The sequence below is a fragment of the Arachis stenosperma genome, chromosome 10 (assembly GCF_014773155.1).
Source record: "Arachis stenosperma cultivar V10309 chromosome 10, arast.V10309.gnm1.PFL2, whole genome shotgun sequence".
NCBI classification, from domain to species: Eukaryota; Viridiplantae; Streptophyta; class Magnoliopsida; order Fabales; family Fabaceae; genus Arachis; species Arachis stenosperma.
Genome location: NC_080386.1, coordinates 130,947,544 through 130,966,428, shown reverse-complemented (window position 1 = coordinate 130,966,428; position 18,885 = coordinate 130,947,544). Strand labels below are relative to the sequence as shown.

General features: G+C 33.2%; 3 protein-coding genes across 4 annotated transcripts; all 3 read right to left on the bottom strand.

Annotated features, from left to right (window-relative positions):
- Window positions 1-985: 985 nt before the first annotated feature.
- On the bottom strand, window positions 986-6,710 carry LOC130954982 (protein GAMETE EXPRESSED 3). Of its 2 annotated transcripts, none has more exons than XM_057881763.1 (9): window positions 6,243-6,710; window positions 4,572-4,901; window positions 4,013-4,259; window positions 3,358-3,642; window positions 3,182-3,268; window positions 2,781-2,813; window positions 2,115-2,174; window positions 1,896-2,038; window positions 986-1,704 (listed from the first exon to the last, which is right to left on the bottom strand). In XM_057881763.1, exons 1-9 carry the CDS (start codon window positions 6,480-6,482, stop codon window positions 1,291-1,293), a joined length of 1,839 nt encoding a protein of 612 aa, XP_057737746.1. In that variant the 5' UTR covers window positions 6,483-6,710; the 3' UTR covers window positions 986-1,290. The 2 variants fall into 2 exon arrangements, with proteins under 2 accessions (XP_057737746.1, XP_057737747.1); XM_057881764.1 differs by having other exon boundaries at window positions 4,572-4,851; window positions 6,243-6,709.
- Window positions 6,711-8,587: 1,877 nt separating this feature from the next.
- Window positions 8,588-12,362, bottom strand: LOC130955995 (L-2-hydroxyglutarate dehydrogenase, mitochondrial-like). The gene is made up of 5 exons (XM_057883014.1): window positions 11,956-12,362; window positions 11,416-11,697; window positions 10,864-11,303; window positions 10,180-10,339; window positions 8,588-9,253 (listed from the first exon to the last, which is right to left on the bottom strand). The coding sequence occupies exons 1-5, from the start codon at window positions 12,319-12,321 to the stop codon at window positions 9,140-9,142; spliced, it is 1,362 nt and encodes a 453-aa protein (XP_057738997.1). The 5' UTR covers window positions 12,322-12,362; the 3' UTR covers window positions 8,588-9,139.
- Window positions 12,363-13,398: 1,036 nt separating this feature from the next.
- LOC130954416 (bifunctional dihydrofolate reductase-thymidylate synthase-like) lies at window positions 13,399-17,468 on the bottom strand. Its single transcript, XM_057881154.1, has 11 exons — window positions 17,081-17,468; window positions 16,300-16,835; window positions 15,810-16,206; window positions 15,693-15,737; window positions 15,428-15,493; window positions 15,022-15,083; window positions 14,863-14,937; window positions 14,607-14,772; window positions 14,387-14,510; window positions 14,001-14,107; window positions 13,399-13,898 (listed from the first exon to the last, which is right to left on the bottom strand). The coding sequence occupies exons 2-11, from the start codon at window positions 16,746-16,748 to the stop codon at window positions 13,788-13,790; spliced, it is 1,602 nt and encodes a 533-aa protein (XP_057737137.1). The 5' UTR covers window positions 16,749-16,835; window positions 17,081-17,468; the 3' UTR covers window positions 13,399-13,787.
- Between the last annotated feature and the right edge of the window lie 1,417 nt (window positions 17,469-18,885).

Below are 18,885 nucleotides of genomic sequence, written 5' to 3'. Positions count from 1 at the left end.
GTGTGTGTGAGTGTATAACTGTTTGGTAAGGTGTAGTTTATGAGATAAAAATTTCTAATTCTCAATTCTTTCTTAAATACAATATCAAAATAGAGCAATGCTAAGGGCCAACAACATTTGTGATTGGTAGCCATCAACTAACCATCAATCATGATTTGATGGTGTGAGATTGATGTTAGATTTCATCCAATGGCTCATTTTTCTTTGCTGGTTATATGCTGGCCAAAATGCAATAAAATTGCTGGCCCCCTAGACTTTTCCATCAAAATATCCTCCTTTTGAATAGTAGCATAGTGTATACTTTAGAAACTAAACTAGTATTTATGGTTCCTTATCTTATAAAATACCTTTTACGTTGGATAATTAGATTTTTATCAAATCTCCTTATCCTACTTCATCTCATCTCATCTCATCCTTCCATTTCATAATCCAATATATTTATCCTTCTTCATCTCTTATCCTTTATAACAACTTATTGTTCATGCTTGAGAGGCATTTGAGAAATGACAGGATATCCACTTGCAAGTTGCACCTTCTAAAACGGAATTGCTGTATAAGATTTAATCTAATAATATAATGGCAATATAGTGTATATATTTTAGAAAGCAGTATTTGATTTGCCTTATATTTTACTATTGAGAATGCTTATAGTTGTGTCAAGTAAGCACAATTTCATTAGCTCTTTATCTTATAAAATATTTTTTACATTAGACAATTTGATTTTTATCAAATCTCCTTTTCCTTCTCTGTCTCATCTGATTCTTCATCTTATCTCATCCTTGTCATTTCATATTAATATATCATACAATCTATTTAATCCTCCTTCATTTTTCATCCTTTCAAACAACTTATCATTCATGCTTGGAAGGCATTTGAGAAAGGACAAAATATACATTTACAAGTTGCACCTTAAAAAGCTGAATTGCTGTATAAGAAACTGAAAGGTAAGATGTAGTTTATGAGATTAAAATTTCTAATCCTCAACTCTTTCTTAAATTCATTATCAAAATATCATTCTTTAGAAACATATTTTTATTTTCACTGTCTTTAGAAACATATACATATGATTATTTTTTTAAAACAAATTACTACACAGAAAGTTATCTACAGAATTATGTCATAGTGAAACAACCAGAATTGGTACTACTATTGCAAAACAAGCTTTATGTTCCATTCAAACATGTGCTTGCTGCTCTGCTTTCTGCATAAACTCTCCTTGCCCGTGTTAGTTCTAAATTCTAATAGTTTCTCCTAAGGCAGACTCCTTCGAAATTTCTCACTACTTGAACCTCAACTTGAACTTGAACTTGAACTTGGACTATCTTCCATCATCAGTGCCTTTGTTTTTGCCTTAGTTGATGAGTCCTTATTGCCAAGCATGCTGGTCTCACCTTCATAGCTGCTTTCGCTGGAAGATGTGTCACTCATTGTATGGAACATTGTCATGTTCTTGCCCCGTGTCCCTTGGAACGAGTAGCTTTTTGTTTTTCCTGTTTGTAAAGGAAGAATAGATCTTGCATGTGAATCACTTTTATCCCTTCCCAAACTGTAGGTGGTTGATAGCTTCCTCTGAATGCCTTCCCTTTCTTTTGACATATCAACCAGTTTATCTAAAACCTCTCTGTCTGCTGCTTCCTCTGTGGCTTTTCGCTCAAGCTCAGTAATTGTCCTGTCCAATGCTTTCTTTTTGAGCTGAAGAGAGCACTGAAAGGTGAAGAAAAAGCAAGTGAAGGAGGAGTTATCTACTACGTCAATATTTAACAAAGCAAATTAACAGCAGAGACCAAAACCAAAACTTGTAAATTTTCTACTATCAATAGAGAAAATAAAATTGTTTAAGAGTAGGAAAGTTCCAAGGATGTAAAGGTTATTTAAGTCGAAGATAGAAAGCTTACTCTCTTGGCAAGGAAACTTCCAAGGCCTTGGTCTTGAAGCTTCTTTTTTGCCCAGAATGAACAGCAGAATCTTACTAGTCCAATAAGTATTGCCAAAACAGTTGATTCAAAGAGCAGAAACAATGCTATCACCCTTTCATTTCCTGCAAGAATGATTAAGACCGTATTCAGTTTTCGAATTTTGTACAGTCTTGTTAATTTTGCTTAGTTGAACATCACCTGTGTAGATGCTGACAAGCTTGGTTCTTGCTTGTGAGCAGCTTGATGCAAGCTTCTGACCTGGAAAATGATAAAAAAATGTCTAGAGAAACCATTGCATCATTGTTTAACAAGAAGAAATGGTCAAATTAACCGAGGGGACTAAGAATAATCTTTCAGTGAAATCAGTTAGTTTTAGGACTCTGAAGAATTCAGAATGTGTTTGAATTTCACTCAGAAAAAAGCCTTCTAATGCCGAATATTTAATATATTGTAATGGAGAAATCAATTACAAAAATTTCAAGTTTGGTTAATCTATAGACACAAAATGGTTTAGGTTTCTGAAAGTGCCTTGGTACCATAGAGTTCATATTTCTTGCAACTAAACTGCATGTTAGAATAACCAGTGTGTGTATCTATCCAGCAAAATGTACATTAGATTCAAAATCAGAACTTGTGTCACTTCAAAGGGGTCTTTTACTCTTTATGACTACCAAGCCAGGGTTGGTGATTACATTATAATACAGAAATCAAGAAAAAAATTGGCTGACATGCTTAGCGAGTTGATAACAAGACATTTAAGGATCAAAGATCGATCATAAAAGCAACATTTCAGACAAGTTATTTATATTAGTCATAAAATAAACTGCTTATTTATGTAAGAGAAAGTGTAGAAAAGATGCTGACCTGTAGTACGGCATTGCAGTAGGTTGCCAGTCTCTGCATTATATATTGGGACCAAGCCATCAGTACATTTACATTCAAATAATTGCACTAGTCACAAGAAGTAAAATTCCCAGTTGAGCCCTTAAATGAAAACTTTTGTGAAATCCAACAAGCTCAACTTGAAAGTGTTATTGGGAACCAATATTCTCACATAAAGATGCTTCATCTGAAGATGATAGCTGACAATATTAAATAGTTTCACATGATTGACTAAACTACTTAACACGTATTCACATCTTAGCTATCATCTTCAAGTGAAGATATCTTCATATGAGCAGCCACGATTGTTGAATGTTAAGTGTTAGTGTACCACTCACTCAATGATCTCAAAAGACACAACTATTAAGCTTGGGAACTCTTACTTGAGGCAGCAAGGAAAGCAAGAAGAATCTCCTCATCTACTAAAAACTGACTTAGATCGCTTTTGGATAATGAAGTTGTAAGTTGACCTATTTGAATCAACCACTCAAAATTACAGTCTATGCAAATTTATTTCCAATACCAAGGGTTATGATGAAGGAACAAAGAGGACAGGTACCAGGATTATTTTCAGACCAATAGATTGATCCAGTTGCAGGAACTAACATAGTTAACAATGCAACTTTCGGTCGAATTGCTGAAACAGTGGTGAATTCACCAGCAGTGTGGCTAACTTTTCCTTCCATCTCTATCTGTGAAGTATAGACAGCAAATCCAGAGCAATCAAGAAAAGAACCAACTTGAATCACATAGTTATCTGTATTTCTTCTTGAGAATTTCTTAAGATCCCCAGTTGGTGAAAATGAGTAAAGGAATCCATCCAATGAACCAATAGACACCCATCCTGTTGTGAAAAATGTGCTTGAATGATGTAAGTTTATGAACTGCAGATAATTGGTTGTGTGATATTTCTGATTGTTTGAAAAGTTTAAAGATACTAGGGGCGAGTACAGGGGAAGACGGATACTGCATTATCATGCCGAAAATGTTCTGATGGATACAAGTGAAAATTAAAGAACTACTGTAAAGAGAGTAAGATCTTGGAAAGCATCAGTTCAATTAGAATAATCCTAGTTTCTCTTAGTAAAATTTTCATATATGTTTGCATAACATTGATCCTTTACTAATTGAGAGACCCATATAAACTAACCATGATTGACAATAAAACAGTATCTTCGATTAGTAAGCCTTATAGGTTAAAAGTTAAAGCTTACCATTAGAATCTACTACGGGTACAGAGTCAGCTTTGCTTAATGGGCCAATACTTCTCTGCCACAAGACATTACCTGAAAAGACATCTACAGCCAATAAAAGAGCCCTCACAGGAACTGTTACATACAAACGACCATTGTTCCCGGCTGTGATGGTGAAATTTCTGTCTAAATAACTAAAATCCTGTATCCATCTAAAGTGACGGCCGCGAATAGACAAGCAATAGAGCTGCCCTTCTGTATTTGAGATCTGCAAATATAAAAAACATACACACTTCAAAGAAGTCACATTAATCCTGGGATATCAATGTAATGAATACAATTGGGTTTGACCCAAATAATAGAAATAAGTTTCCATATTAGATATAGTTAGAGTAGCATATGTAGGAGTATTACATATAGCTTTTTTTGCCACTGTCTATTATATCCAAGATTAAGTAGACATAAAAACCTTTTTATCAACATAGCAATGATTTCAAAAACCATCTGTTAATATGTATATCATACTTGAGCCATGGTTTTCAATAAATGTTACAATAAATAATAGATGGGTAAGCCTTACATATATACTGCCCTCGCATTGATCAAGCACCGGGACCGATGCAAAGGAACAATCTGTAATGTTTTTCCGGCATCCTTGATGGTAGCCAAATTTATAAAGCACAGGTCCAATACTCCACAGTAAACGTCCATGTGACTTATATGCAAAGAGTCCTCGATTCTTGATGTTTATAAACACTGTTGAGGTTAATGTGCTTACCGAAAGCCCAATAATTTCAGTCTCTACCTGTTGACCAGGTCCTGGACCAAAGAATAATTCTGCTACAGGCTCAGAAGTTCCACTGTTTTCCAGTTTAACCATTAATATTCTGTTATCAGCTATCAAATATATCTGCAAGTGGCAGGAACTAATAAATACTAGCACTATAAAGAAAACTAAAAATTAATAAATAACAAAAAGAGAGAGAAAAGAGCCTTTTCTCACAAAGTTGATGTGTCACCAAATGACAATTGCATCCCATCAAAGTCACGTTTCCATATTACATCACGGTCTTTTCCCTTTTTTTCTTCTTTATTTTTTTTTTTTGGGGGGGGGGGGGGGGGGGGGTGGTTAAAATCATCACAGTCTTCCTTAATAGTGTTCATCTTACTCCAATTTTCTCAGTGGTATATACAAGTTTGAATTGAGGATCCAAACTCTTTGTATTCATATTCCATCAAGCAATGATAACAACAATAGGCAACAACAAATTATAATCCTTTTGGGTATTCCATTAAATTATTATGGATTAATTTTCTAACTTTAGAGGATTCCAAACTCCTTGGATTCATATTCCACCATAAGTCTACATGATTCAAATGTTTAGATGCCTAGCATGTGGGATACCAGTGAGTCAATCTACATGTTTCTGGGAATCCCATGCCTTAAAAAAAAAATTAGCTAATTAGGGAAGCCAAAATACTTAAAACTCAAGGAAATAGGAAATCTAATTCAGAATGATAAACATAGTTTGTTGGACACTTTTCAATTGCTACAATAGACAATAGTTTTACACCAAAATACATGGATCCAAAACTCAGATAAATTCCATGACAATAGGTTACTGCAAGTAATTCCAACTCATCATTTATGCAGAAAACATAATTTCAAGAAGATATTCATGAAGTGGCAAATCGAACCAGACGGTTAGACTGTGTTAATCAGAGACCAGCCATCAGATCACACCTCGGTTGCTTAGCGGTTAAGCAGCTCAAAATAATAAAACACAAAAAAATTTTACTATAAAAAAAGAAATGCAAATCTTGTATAAACCAAATTACCAGAAATAAACAATTGAAGTCTAAACTCTAAAGTAAATCATTTAAGAGATGATTATCATATATTCATATTCTTCACCTGGTTCATTTGCCATAAAATCTGAATCACTAGAACAGATCAACAAACCACAACAATAACAAAAACAATTCAATCATTCAAGAACACCAATCCAATAATTCAATGATTAAACAAAACTATGAAATAAACCAATTTAGTATTTGTAGTTCACAACACTATAAGTCTATAACAGTATAACACAATCAGTATATAATATTCAGTAAAATTAAAAAAAAAAAACAATTTAGAACCTTGAAAACAAGCAACAGTATATTCATGAATCGGGAAGGTCAATGGCGGCAACAACAACAACAACAACAACAACACAACAGCGAGAGGAGAGATCGAGAAACAAACCTTGCCAAAACCTCCATGAACAGGTGCCACAGCAACATTGCATTTATAGTCTATATGCATGGTCCATGAGATGCTACCATTGCTTTCAAATGCAAAAAGCTTCTTATTGGAACAAACATAAATTCTTCCATCATCTCCAACAAGAGGTTTCGAAAGCCGATCGTACGCAGAGGAAGGGGATAATGTAGCAAGTGCAAACACAAAGATAAGTAAATGAATCATCGGCATAGTAACCGCCATGGGAAGGAAACTCAGAACACACAAGAGAAAAAGGAAGAAGTAACCGCCATGGGAGCTATGGAAGTTGCTGCTGTAGTAACGGCCATGTTTATGTTGTTATTATCTAAATTTAATTAGCAGATTAAATACAATAAAATATTTAATTAATATTTTTTTCATTTAACTAATTTGTACACTAAAGACACATTTTAAAAATATAATAATAAATTTTTTTAATGCTATTAATGTATTTATTATATTGAAAACATAAAAAAAAATTAGTTTTTGTAATAATTTTTATAAAATATTTTTTGTGGTATATTTAATCTATTAACAAAACTTTTTTTTAATGAAATTTCCTTAATTAATGAGTGGTATGTGAAAGTCTACTATTTTTATATTTTGAGAGTCAACCAGTAATTGAATAATTTGAAAAAAAATGGATATTATCATGTCTATTTTAATAATGTTATTTTTTAAAAAATATTATTCATATATTAAGCACTTTTAACATTTATATAAAAATATAGTTGTTACTAATTAATTGTATACTTGAATTATTTTTTAATTAATAAAATAAAAAAATATATGTTTATTATTAAAAAATATTAGTGCTAAAACTGTGTTTATTATAAAGAGTGTATACGCAGCAATTTTTTTTTTATAAGATTATGCAAATGTATACTACAAACAATTATGTGTAAAGTGACAAAAAAATATAAAAAAGTCATTATCATTTTCTTAATTTGATATTTACATATCCTTTTAAATTTTAATATTATCTTGCTCGTGGTTGTATTGGTATATACTCTAGATAATTCAATATGTTTTAAGTATTTTATATCAAATAAATGTAAATTTTTATGATGAAATTAAACATAAAATCAAGCTTGTTTGTATTTATTTTAAGATCTTAATTTCAGCCATCGCAATAAAAAAAAAGTTTGTCATAGTATTAGCTAATAAATTATTTTCAAACGAAACTATATAGTTGGAAATTTGGAATGCTTCCCACGCACAAAGGTGATATTCAAAGCTAAAATTAAATAAGCATGACTAACATCATTGTTCATAACTAGGATATTAAGTTTGTGTTTAAATTCTACTTCTAAAATACAGAGACAGAAATTCATTTAATTATTAAAATACTAAGAACAAAACAATATCATCCAAAAATATGGACATAAATATACAGAATTCAAACACATCTAAGTGACTAAACCAAATAGATACAAACTCTTGGCTCCTGTGGAAACTTCTGTTGCATTATTTCCTCCAAATCATTGTCAGTGTTACAAAAATATCTTTGTTTTGCCCATGTTGCATGCAAACTTGATGATGGATCTTCAAAAGTGGAAACTTGAGTTTCATTTTTGGTTCGTACAAAAAAAGAGAGAAGAAGTACAAGAGAAGCCATGGAGAATGAATGAAATCAATGAATTGATATAAAATTATGAAAGGAAAGACACCTCTAAATATCTTTGCCAGTGGTTTTGTTTCTGGCTTCCATTATTACTAGAGAAATTTCTTAACATTTTGCCGCACAAAGTAGTTGGAGTTGTTGGTAACCTCTTTCCACAATTAATGAGAAGAAGAAAATCAAGTTAACATTTTTGCCTAAGGGTCCTTGACAATTTTAACTTGTTTGGTGAGCTATTAATAACTTTTTACCTTTATAAAATTTATATTTTTCTAATTCATACTTTTTTGTTTGTGAAATAAAAAAATGACAGCTACTAGTTTGGATGATTTTGTTAGTTTGATCTACTAATTACTTATGTGTTAGGTTAAATTCTAAAATAATAAATATTTATGTGATAAAATCTACTTTGCTTTCTCATGAAACATATTATAGCTTACTATAAATAAATGTTGCGTACTATAATGAACTCAAATACGTAATAAAAATGATCAAAATTTACTATTAGAGCAAAATGTCAATTAAGCTGGCTGCTTTATATATATATATATATATATATATATATATATATATATATATATATATATACACAATTAACTCACTCTAACCAACTTGAGTTGGTCGAGTAGTTAGCTCACTCGTCCGCTTAAACAAGTGTCAGGAGGTGTCAGGGTTCAAATCCCGCCTTATACATGCAGCAACTCGTTAGCCACCAATTAACTCACTCTTTGGAGATGTAAAGATTGGAGAAAATGGGAAGTTGGTGATTAACATTGATGGCAATGTGGCAGAGCTCCGTTGAAATTTATTTTGTTATTTTGTCTTTGGCTCTTTACTGCTTCGCTATGATACTTGGATTTAGTTGAACTTTTGTTTGCATATTTTAAATTTAATTGAGCCTCGCGCGGTTCCCTGAGTTGAGTGATATTGAATTGGTTACCAACTTGCATAAAAACATTAGAGTACAGACATAGCTTGATGAAATGTGGTTTGGCTGAAAAAATTAATTTGTGAATAATTAAGGTGGATAACAGTCACTTTCATGTTGACTTTTTTGGAAATTCTGACTAAATTTTAAAGCTACTACAATTGTATCTATACTGTACAGTCCAAATATTGTACACAAGTCGCTGCTATAAATAGCATCATTTTTTTTTATTCTTAAAATAATCACCTTATATACCATCTTAGCTGATACTTTGTTTTAAGTAGTGTCAAGTATTTTGAAATTTGAACCTTGAAGTTCCACACAGCATCATCATCCCAAAAATCTAGTAACTATATATTCTGCAATTGCCAAACTTGACGTTAAACCGGGTGACTCGATTCCAAAAAGATTAACAAGACCAGGTATTCCGTGAATATTCTCCCCCTGCATAAAGGAGAGAAATCAATTAAGTTAGAATGCTAAAAATTTTGTTCAAATGTGGAAAATGCCCTCACAACCTCGTGTACTGGTGTACATTACATCACAACACTGAATAGCTAATTAGTAAGAGTAACAATGCATGCATGCACTAACGCACAAGCAACTCAATCATTGTGTTTAGTTTGTAGAAACATGAAGAGAAGGAAAAATGGAAGCTGAATTGCTTAAGTTCAATAGCTGAGAATAATCATATACACCCATCAGCACTATATATTGATCAATGGGAATTACACTCTATTATTGTCAATGTCATATTCTTATCATTCCTGATATCATCCATAATCACATCCTACAATTACATTAGACATGTGCTTCAATTTAACACTTTCAAATCCTAAACTCTATAAAGATACATTGGGAAACATACAAATGCTGAATATGACAATAACGTTACTGTCAATGACATACGTCATTTTATCAGCTTGCCTTCTAGAGATGGTGAGTTTAAAACAATGTACATTATCCTATAAATACAAAATATGAGCAAGAAATTTCTTGATGGTAGTGGTATTTAGCAAAATGTTAAAAGGATACTAGCAATACACAAATTAAAGAGGACAGAAATCTTTTATGAAATGGTTTATGCAAATGATAGTTTTTGGACACTTCTACCAATGAAAGTCCTTCCCAACAAATTGTGGCATATGAACTTCAGCCAAAAGATATTAACCTTAGAGTGGCATAAGTCAATGGGCTAATATTGGGTTTACAAATTAGCCATAAGTACCACGAGGGAAACTGCATGTATCTAATGGGAGAAATGTAACATTCAACTATAAAATCACACAGAATACGATATCTCTGTTTGCAAATTTTGAGTCAGATTGGTCAACAGAAAGGTAGGGGCAAAGAAGAGTCTTAGACATAACCTGTATTACAAAATCAACAGGCGGCTGGCCAGGTCCTGAAAGTTTTGGTCGGATCCCTGAATATCCTGGCTCAAGAGACCCATCCTTTAGATTTGGGTAGTACTTTCTTATCTCTGGATAAAACCGCTCAGCGCGATTTGAATGTACTGAATAATCAAACCTAGCATAAATGTTTGCTTAAGTAAGCATTGAATCGATTTATTTATTTTTATGCACGCATAAAAAACATACCACGAAAGAAATGACAAAAAATGAACTCAGTTTTATGACAAGAAGTTTCCTATTTACTAATAAGTTTCATTGATAGGGACAAAAATTGACAGACAAAGCCCATACTAAAAGTTGCTGTAGTGGAGTGTGAAAACCCAAAAAAAGAAGAAAGTGTACGGTGTACATGGTAATGAACAGAAAACCGTATCAATGATTCACTACAGATACAACCAACATAAGGAACGAAGTACCCCTGAACCATGAGATGTCACTGAAAGCATGCCCCAGTAGGACAACATATAAAATATGTGTAGATCAACATTTATAAATAACTAATTGTAGACCATGGAATGGAACCATTTCATACAAAAGAGTAGACATGGCCAAGGATGATAAGAAGTGGGAAATGTATGACATTGAACTATATACTAGAAGTAGTCAAAAGCAAACAAATGAAAGGGCATTAGGAAGTACTTAATCATAAAGCTTGAGATGTCATCAATACTGTCAATCCATTCAACATCCGGACCAAACTTGACCTGACCATTCAAGTCCAGTGTAACATGCACACCAAGGCCACCATCCTCCGGTATAGGATATATTAAATGTTGGAACGGAGTGGTTTTAGTGTTAGATAATGTGAAGTAGCAACCACGCGCATAGTAGGCTGAAGGAATAACTTCACTTGGTAAGCCAGTAAATCTTTTCGCAAGTGCGGGGGCACTAAGGCCTGCAGAGTTCACTATGAGGTTTGGAACTAGCACTAGATCCGGGTTCAGAGCTGTTGATGTCCCATTCCATTCTTTAAGGCTATTGGTTTCTGATACATGAACACAAATCTGATTTCCTTCAAGATGGCCACCAATGACTGCTGAATTATATGTGAAGGTTGTTCTGTGACTTTCGGCTTCCCCCTGGACCAACATGTGTTTTTATTCCTGTGAATGTACAATTTAAACTCAAAATAAAGAAACTGATTAATTACGAAAGATTGAATTCAAAATTTAAGAAGCTACAAATGTGTACCACTAGAGCAAGCATTAAAGAATGGGAGTCAACAATCCCAGAGACAGGTGATAATACTGCTTTCACACATTGCAACTCAGGTTCCATTTTCATGGCCTCAATCCCGTCTATCATCCTCAAACTATCAACCCCATTTTGAATCCCATGGTTTAGAATGTCATTTAGCTTCGGAATCTCCGAAGACCGTGTAGCCACTATAAGTTTACCAATTTGTTTATGAGGAATATCGTATTTTGTGCAGTAATCATATAACATATCTCTTCCCCTTAAACAAAAAATCGCCTGCAAAAATGACCAACACAAACAAGTATACAACATTATATTCTACGCAATGGCCAATGAGAGCATTAACCAAACATCACACACCGTGAGCCTTCACTTAGGGTTAATACTTAATAGTTTAAGACAAACAAAGGGTGCACTTCAACTTGATCTTTTCAAATTTCAATTGAAACACATTAGTAGCTAATTTCAATTCACGTGTAAACTTGAGAAACCAAATCGATTAATGATTTTACCTAATAAGGAAGAGTGACTTGCCTTCAAGGAATTGCGAGGGTAATAGATTCCAGCGTGGATAACTTCACTGTTTCGAGAACTGGTGGCTGTGCCAAAAGTTGAATCGGATTCAACAACGAAAACCTCTCTGCCCTTGAGTGCCAGTGCTCTTGCGATCGCTATGCCCACAACGCCAGCACCTATGACCAAGCAATCCACTTTCTCCCTTGGGACAGAGTACGAAGTTGTTGTGGCGGTTTGGGTGCTGCTCATCATGCTTCTCATCACCATGAAATTGCTCGGTGAATGTAAATGTTTCCATTTGAAACGAGCGTCGCTTCTTCTTGATGATGACGACGCAAATCCTTTGGAGCTTCTTCTGAAGCTTTGAAATGTTCGCTTCAGCATCGTTCTCCCTGCAATTGGGATCGATGCACAGTGAAAGTGGCACTGTGGCAGGGCCAATGCCCAGACTAGAATAAGAAAAAGTAAATAAATTAAAAAAATTAAATAGAATAAAAAATAATATAAATATAGGTGATTGCTAGTGTGACTAAAAGTGTTTGCCTAACTTATTAAAAAGGTTAAAAATTAATATTTAATTTTAAAAGTATAAAAATAAATAATTATTAAATATTCAAAAGTTGTTATAAAAAATAAGTTAAATAAAAGTTAGACACCAAATTATAAGAATCATAGAATTCACCATAAGTATATATCAAAATAAGTCTCTTAAAAATGTCAGATCTTATAAAAATAAGACTTCCATCACACTTTGGAGGACTTATATTTGTCCAAATAAAAATATCGACTAAAATTAAGACTTAAAAAACGTACTTTTATAAAATTTAAAAATCTTAATATAATAAATTTTTTTGAAAATGAAAATGTTTGACGTAAAATTTGTTGATAACCTATTTGAGTATATACTCAATTAGAAAAAAGATAGATACTTAAGTGCAATTATCTTTATCTAAGTTGATACTTAGTTAATCAATTTGTGTTAGGTCAAATGATTCTTAAATAAGTATCAAGTTAAAGTCTCACCTTATATATATAGTAATTTATTAGCAAGCAACAAATTTTTTTATAAAAGTTTTATGATAAATTAATCTTTGATCTACCAAATTTGAAAACATCATAGAAAAATCAAAATAAAGAAAATGTTGATAGTTAGATAGTTAATTGTTAAAAATTATTAAATAATTTTACGTATTTGACTAAATGACTATTAACAACTTTTAACCAAAATTTAAAAAATAAAAATAACTTTAAATATTAATTTTTTATTTAATATTACTTTTTATCTAATTATAGTTTGACTCCTATAGTTATTACACTTATAACCCCCAAATTTTACGTAATATTAATAAGATAAAAGTGAAAAAAGAAATAAATAAAGAAAGAAGAGAATTGAACCCTGTTCATTGTAGAATAAATGAATATAAAATAGATATGCCAATTATTGCTTTACTTATAAAAGAATTTAAAATAAAATATTCTTCATTTAGCATATTAAAAAGTTGGAGACACTCAGAGAATTCTCTAATCATGCATATATTCTTCAATCATAAGAGGACATCAACTTTAGCAACGAAATACATCTTAAAACCTCCCATACTTGGTGCAAATAATATAGCAAACAAAGTAAGGAGATTTAGACTTCAGTATCAAGCTAAAACCCTTCCTAATTTTCCCACAACACTCTTCAATGGAAATTATTTAATTTTCTTTTTCCTTCTCTGTTGATCTCCAAACATAGCAAAGTACAATTAGCCAACTCAGGATTCAGGAGAATGGTTATCTTCAAGTTTCAAATCCCAAACATGTAATGGCATACCTAAAGAAGGGACAGAAGAATTATGTCCTACATTTTAGATGGCCATCTTCATCTCAATCTTCTGGTGAGGATTATAGTCACTGAGCTTGAAATCAGAAGCCACAAAAGAATCTATATCTTTTTTCTCTGGATTTATCTTCAAAGTCTGCATTGAATCAACAAAGCAGAACACAAATTGAAGAGGACTAAATGGTCAAATTTTGCATCAAATTACATTGTGGCAAGGATTTTCTTCAAAATTACATACCGGAAAAGGCCTTGGCAAGTTCTGGAGCTGCTCCTGCAAAGGCTTCACATGATTTTGGTAAACATGTGCATCTCCAATGACATGGATAAAATCACCTGGAACTAATTCTGACAAGAGGAGTGAAAATAAAACATTACATAGTTTTACAAACAAAATAAAATCAGGTTTTCAAAGTTCAGCACATTAACAAGACTGAATAATTCGTAGAGAACTGGGGGAAAATAATAATTCATAGAGGACCCCCACATATTAGCTTAAAGCCATTCACAACTAAATATATTGGTAAATAGGAGTAGGACCCAACAATGACGAGACACTGAGATTTACAAGGATATGTAGATCTGAATATATGAAGTCCACAAGAGATGCTTCAAAAGTTTACATACCACAAACATGAGCAATTATGCAGGTCAGGAGGGCATAAGATGCAATATTAAATGGCACGCCTAGGCCCATGTCAGCAGATCGTTGATACATTTGACATGATAACTCCCCATTTGCTACATAGAACTGGAGGGGAAAAAAAGAATAAGAAGCAGCAGAAAGAAAAGAAAAGGAGAGAGAAGAGAGAGCTTTGTTTAAAGAAAAACTAAAAAAAGGAAAGACCTGTGCAAACATGTGGCACGGTGGAAGGGCCGCCAATTGAAGATCAGCTGGATTCCATGCGGAGAGAATGATCCGACGATCATTGGGATTGTGCCTTATCTTGTTAATAACATCTAACAGCTGATCAAATCCTTGGCCGGAGTAGTCAGCATGCATATTAGTATACCTAAAGAGTGTAAGATGAGGGATAGAGAGCTAAGCAATCCAAAACACAATAGTCTATGGACCTGCTCAGGAAAAGGTATGATCAACCTACCTGGCACCAAAGTGCCTCCACTGAAACCCATAAACAGGTCCCAAGTCACCCTCCTCCCTGTCTGTGAAGCCAAGTCTATAATTTTAAATAGAAGCCACTTAGTAACTGCAAGAAGAAAAATGTACAATTGTAGTTAAGACAACTGACTGTCATGCTTGCCTATCTAGGTATTCTCTCGATGCATTGCCATCCCATATATGGATCCCTTTTTCCTGCAGCAACTGCCAATGTAACATAACTTTCAGAATATAAGTTAATAATGATCATATCTACTATAGTAACAGAAGGATCTTGGAGAGTAACAACTGAAAAGATGAATATCTCATGAAAATGAAGCATTGTGGTTGAAAGTTAAGTTGAGAACCATTTTTTTAATAATGTTGAGCACCATTCAAGATATACATTTATTCACTTCTGAGTTCTGAGTAGGGCTTCCCCCTATTAAAACCCAAGCTCAGATAGTGTTGATTGGAATATTTGGTTAATATCAACTTGTTTGTCACATAACTAGGAAAGGATATGATTCATTTGTGTGAAGAAAACGATTGGATGAATATATCATTACCTTGGCATTTGTAGACCCACTAATAAACCAAAGAAGCTCTTCAAAAACCCCACGCCAAAATACTTTCTAGGAATCAATGAAGAAGTTGTGTCAACTTATCTATCTAAACAAAATGAACAAATAAATACTCCTCTTCCCCAATAAAACCTACCTAATAAGAACATAAAATAAATAAAAAAGAACAATACGAAAAGGAAAATCATCACAAGAATGGCAAGTTATTTTGTGCAGTACATTAAGTATAATAAGTATAATGTCTAGGTACCTTTGTAGTAAGAAGAGGGAAGTTTCTGCGCAAATTGAACCTCATCTGTAAAAAAATGGATACAGATGTCAGAGTACAAATTACAGCAACCCTCAAATATAGGCATCAACATGTTACCTGGCAACCAAATTTTGACAAGGTACCAGTCCTTGTCCTATCATCTTTGGCTGTACCCTCAGAAATGATTTCTTCAACCAGCCTAAGATACTTGTATTCTTCATGTCTTTCAAGAATCATTTTAGGAAGAAAAGAAAAATCCTTGAACTCAAATTTTAGAGTATCTGAATTGTTATCAAGAACTGGATCAGTATTCTGAGTTGCATGCTCCACCGAACGCCTTACACGCACATAAGTTGTGAAAGAATAGCGAATGCTGTTTTCCATCTTAGGAAAAGATGAGTACCACAACTGAAATACAGAGGAATCAACTGGAGGCATAAATGTGTCACACTCAATGCTAGTCTGAATTTCAGTGATGTGGATAGCTTCACATCCAGGTGCATTTAAAGTCTCCCTGTAAATGAAAATTATCATCAGTAATAGAGAAAGAGCCTAATACAAATAGGAAGAATAATGCACAGAGAAAGAAAAGGTCAAAAGGATATACCTAAATATTTGTCCACCTCCTATAACAAATATTTTCTCAATTGACAAACTATAGGGAGGTTCAGCTAACAATTCCAAAGCAGAAGCCATACTTCTACATATAACAACATTCTCTGCTATTGCAATATCAAAGCTATCTGAGCGAGTAAGAACAATATTAAGACGGCCGGGAAGAGGCCTGTATTTAAGAGGGATACTATCCCATGTTTTTCTACCCATTACAACAGCATTCTTCTTCCCTGGATCAGATGTTGTTACAGTAACCTCTTTAAAAAATTTGAGATCAGTAGGTAACTTCCATGGTAATTTCCCATCTTTACCTATCCCCATATCTGGTGTAGCAGCCACTACCACTTGGTAGTTCCTCTGCAGATTTGGCGGTGGGTTGAGTTTTCCAATGCCATTGCCGTTGCCGCTTCCATTGGGGATTACAAAAGAATTACTGGCCATAATGGAACTCAAGAACCGATAGAAACTTAAAGATGGTGTATCAAAACAAGGACTGCACAACCAATTCTTTTGGAAGTGCAGTTGAATCTGAAAACAACAAAGCATTACATTAAAACTTATATAATTAATGCCATTGCTCATACATATCACATTTTAGTTGGAACTTGGAACACTTCAAAAAGAAGAACCAGAGAGGGCAAAGCTTATTATTAACTATCATTATAGTTGTACAAGATTTTTTTCAACTCCATGAACAGCAGATACACCAGATTGTATTTACACTGAAATGCAAGAATTCAACTTTCAAGACAAAATTTGAAGGAGTAACTGACCTGTTTCAGACCGAAGCGCGAAATTTTGGAATTTTATGACCTTAAAAGCTTGCGAGAAGTTTCATGAACTGCTTTCAAATCTTCCACAGTATTGAAATCGAAAAAGAAAGTATTATTGTTATTTTATATGATAATTTTAACGAAATATTGGGTGTAAGGAAGAATGTTTGAATATCCCAGTAAGTGAGAATGCAAGAACATTTCCCCAATTGTTTTGGAAGTAGAAATAACAAAAAAATCAATCTTGCAGATAGGACACACTACCCACTCACTTAGTTTACACAGACACTAACTAAAAAAATAGCAAGCAAACCATCAAACATTTGGTGTGCAAATCTTAGTTAACAAAATGAATTCGAAGGAAGGGAGAAAATGGGTTGCAGAGTGGTGACAAGGATGAGGGGAGGTCAGGGAAGTGAGGGGGCACAGTGAGGAACACAACTGTGAAAGCGCAATAACAACGATGGCAGCAGCTTCAGACTCTAGAGGCAGAGGTTCTCTGCTCTCTCTTGAAAATGCACCCTTCCAATTTTTTTTATAATTGAACTAGTTAAGAATAATTTTTTATCATTAATTTTATAAATAAAATTAAAAAATATTTTAAATATTTTATATAATTAAAAAAATATTAAAATAAATAAAAAATTATTTTAAATATTAAAATATTATTATAATTTATTTGAAAAAATGTTATATTTTATAATATATATTAGGTCTCGCATTTATGTCATTATCCGTGACTACGTACTAAAAATGGCTAAAAAATTTAAATATAAAAATAGTATGAGTGATATATTTTAATATAGTAATTTTTTGTGTTTTTTAAAACGGCAGAAGATACACAAATTGGATTGTTTGATTTGTGTTTAAAAATTTAAAAAAATTTGGGTACACAAATCGGACCATCCAATTTTTGTATCTCAAAGTTTTTAATTTTTTTAAACACAAATCGGACGGTCCGATTTTTATATTTTTAACAAATCGAACGGTTAGATTTTTACTTCTCTAATTAAATAGTTTTACATTTAAAAATAACACTCCAAAAGTTCACATTTCAAAAAAATACTACTACCATTTTAATATCAAAAACAAAAAGGTGACTAAAAATTGTTAAAATATAGGGTAAAAAACCATATTAAGCCAAATGAGTGAAAAAATAACGTAAATACGCCAAAGCAAAAATCGTTTCAGCAATAAGCCAGACCGCATTTTTATATAATTCGAACCAGCTTGGTTCGAACTCAAAATGGGAGTAATTCGAACCAGGGTGGTTCGAATTAGAGGTTGATATTTCAACGTAATTCGAACCAAAGTGGTTCGAACTTCAATCCAACATAATTCGAACTAGGCTAGTTCGAACTACGGCCATTGCAAAGCATGTAATTCGAACCAAGCTGGTTCGAATTACTCTCCTTCATAAATCGAACCAAGGTGGTTCGAATTACCCTTGATTCGGCTATATAAGGAGTTCGAATCACCCTCATTCGAACTCTTATTCGTCCCCCCTACCCCACAAAATCTCAGAGAAAACGACCGAGATTCTCTCCGAATAATAGCTGAACGGAATACTCTGCTCATGGGGGACGATCCGGCACGGTTATATCGGTTGGACGGAGTCGCTCATATAGCCGGGGTCATCGACGAGGAGGTTAGTACGGAAATATTTTTTATTCTAGCGGTATTTGTGCCTTAGTGGTTTTGCATGTGGGTTAGATGGTGGTTTATGTTAGTGGTTTATGTTAGTGGTTTATGTAGGTGGTATATGTTAGTAGTTTAAGTTAGTGGTTTATGCTAGTGGTTTAAGT

Coding starts and splice junctions, on each gene's coding strand:
- LOC130954982 (XM_057881763.1), bottom strand. CDS start 6,482: ATGGCGGTTACTATGCCGATGATTCATTTACTTATCTTTGTGTTTGCA. Junction 3,269..3,357: donor TTGGTCTGAAAATAATCCTG/GTACCTGTCCTC, acceptor TGATTCAAATAG/GTCAACTTACAACTTCATTA. Junction 1,705..1,895: donor GAAGTTTCCTTGCCAAGAGA/GTAAGCTTTCTA, acceptor TTCACCTTTCAG/TGCTCTCTTCAGCTCAAAAA.
- LOC130955995 (XM_057883014.1), bottom strand. CDS start 12,321: ATGCTGAAGCGAACATTTCAAAGCTTCAGAAGAAGCTCCAAAGGATTT. Junction 11,698..11,955: donor ACCCTCGCAATTCCTTGAAG/GCAAGTCACTCT, acceptor TCATTTTTGCAG/GCGATTTTTTGTTTAAGGGG. Junction 9,254..10,179: donor CTGTTGATTTTGTAATACAG/GTTATGTCTAAG, acceptor TCCTTTATGCAG/GGGGAGAATATTCACGGAAT.
- LOC130954416 (XM_057881154.1), bottom strand. CDS start 16,748: ATGGCCAGTAATTCTTTTGTAATCCCCAATGGAAGCGGCAACGGCAAT. Junction 16,207..16,299: donor GGAGGTGGACAAATATTTAG/GTATATCCTTTT, acceptor TTTCATTTACAG/GGAGACTTTAAATGCACCTG. Junction 15,084..15,427: donor GTGGGTCTACAAATGCCAAG/GTAATGATATAT, acceptor TTACATTGGCAG/TTGCTGCAGGAAAAAGGGAT.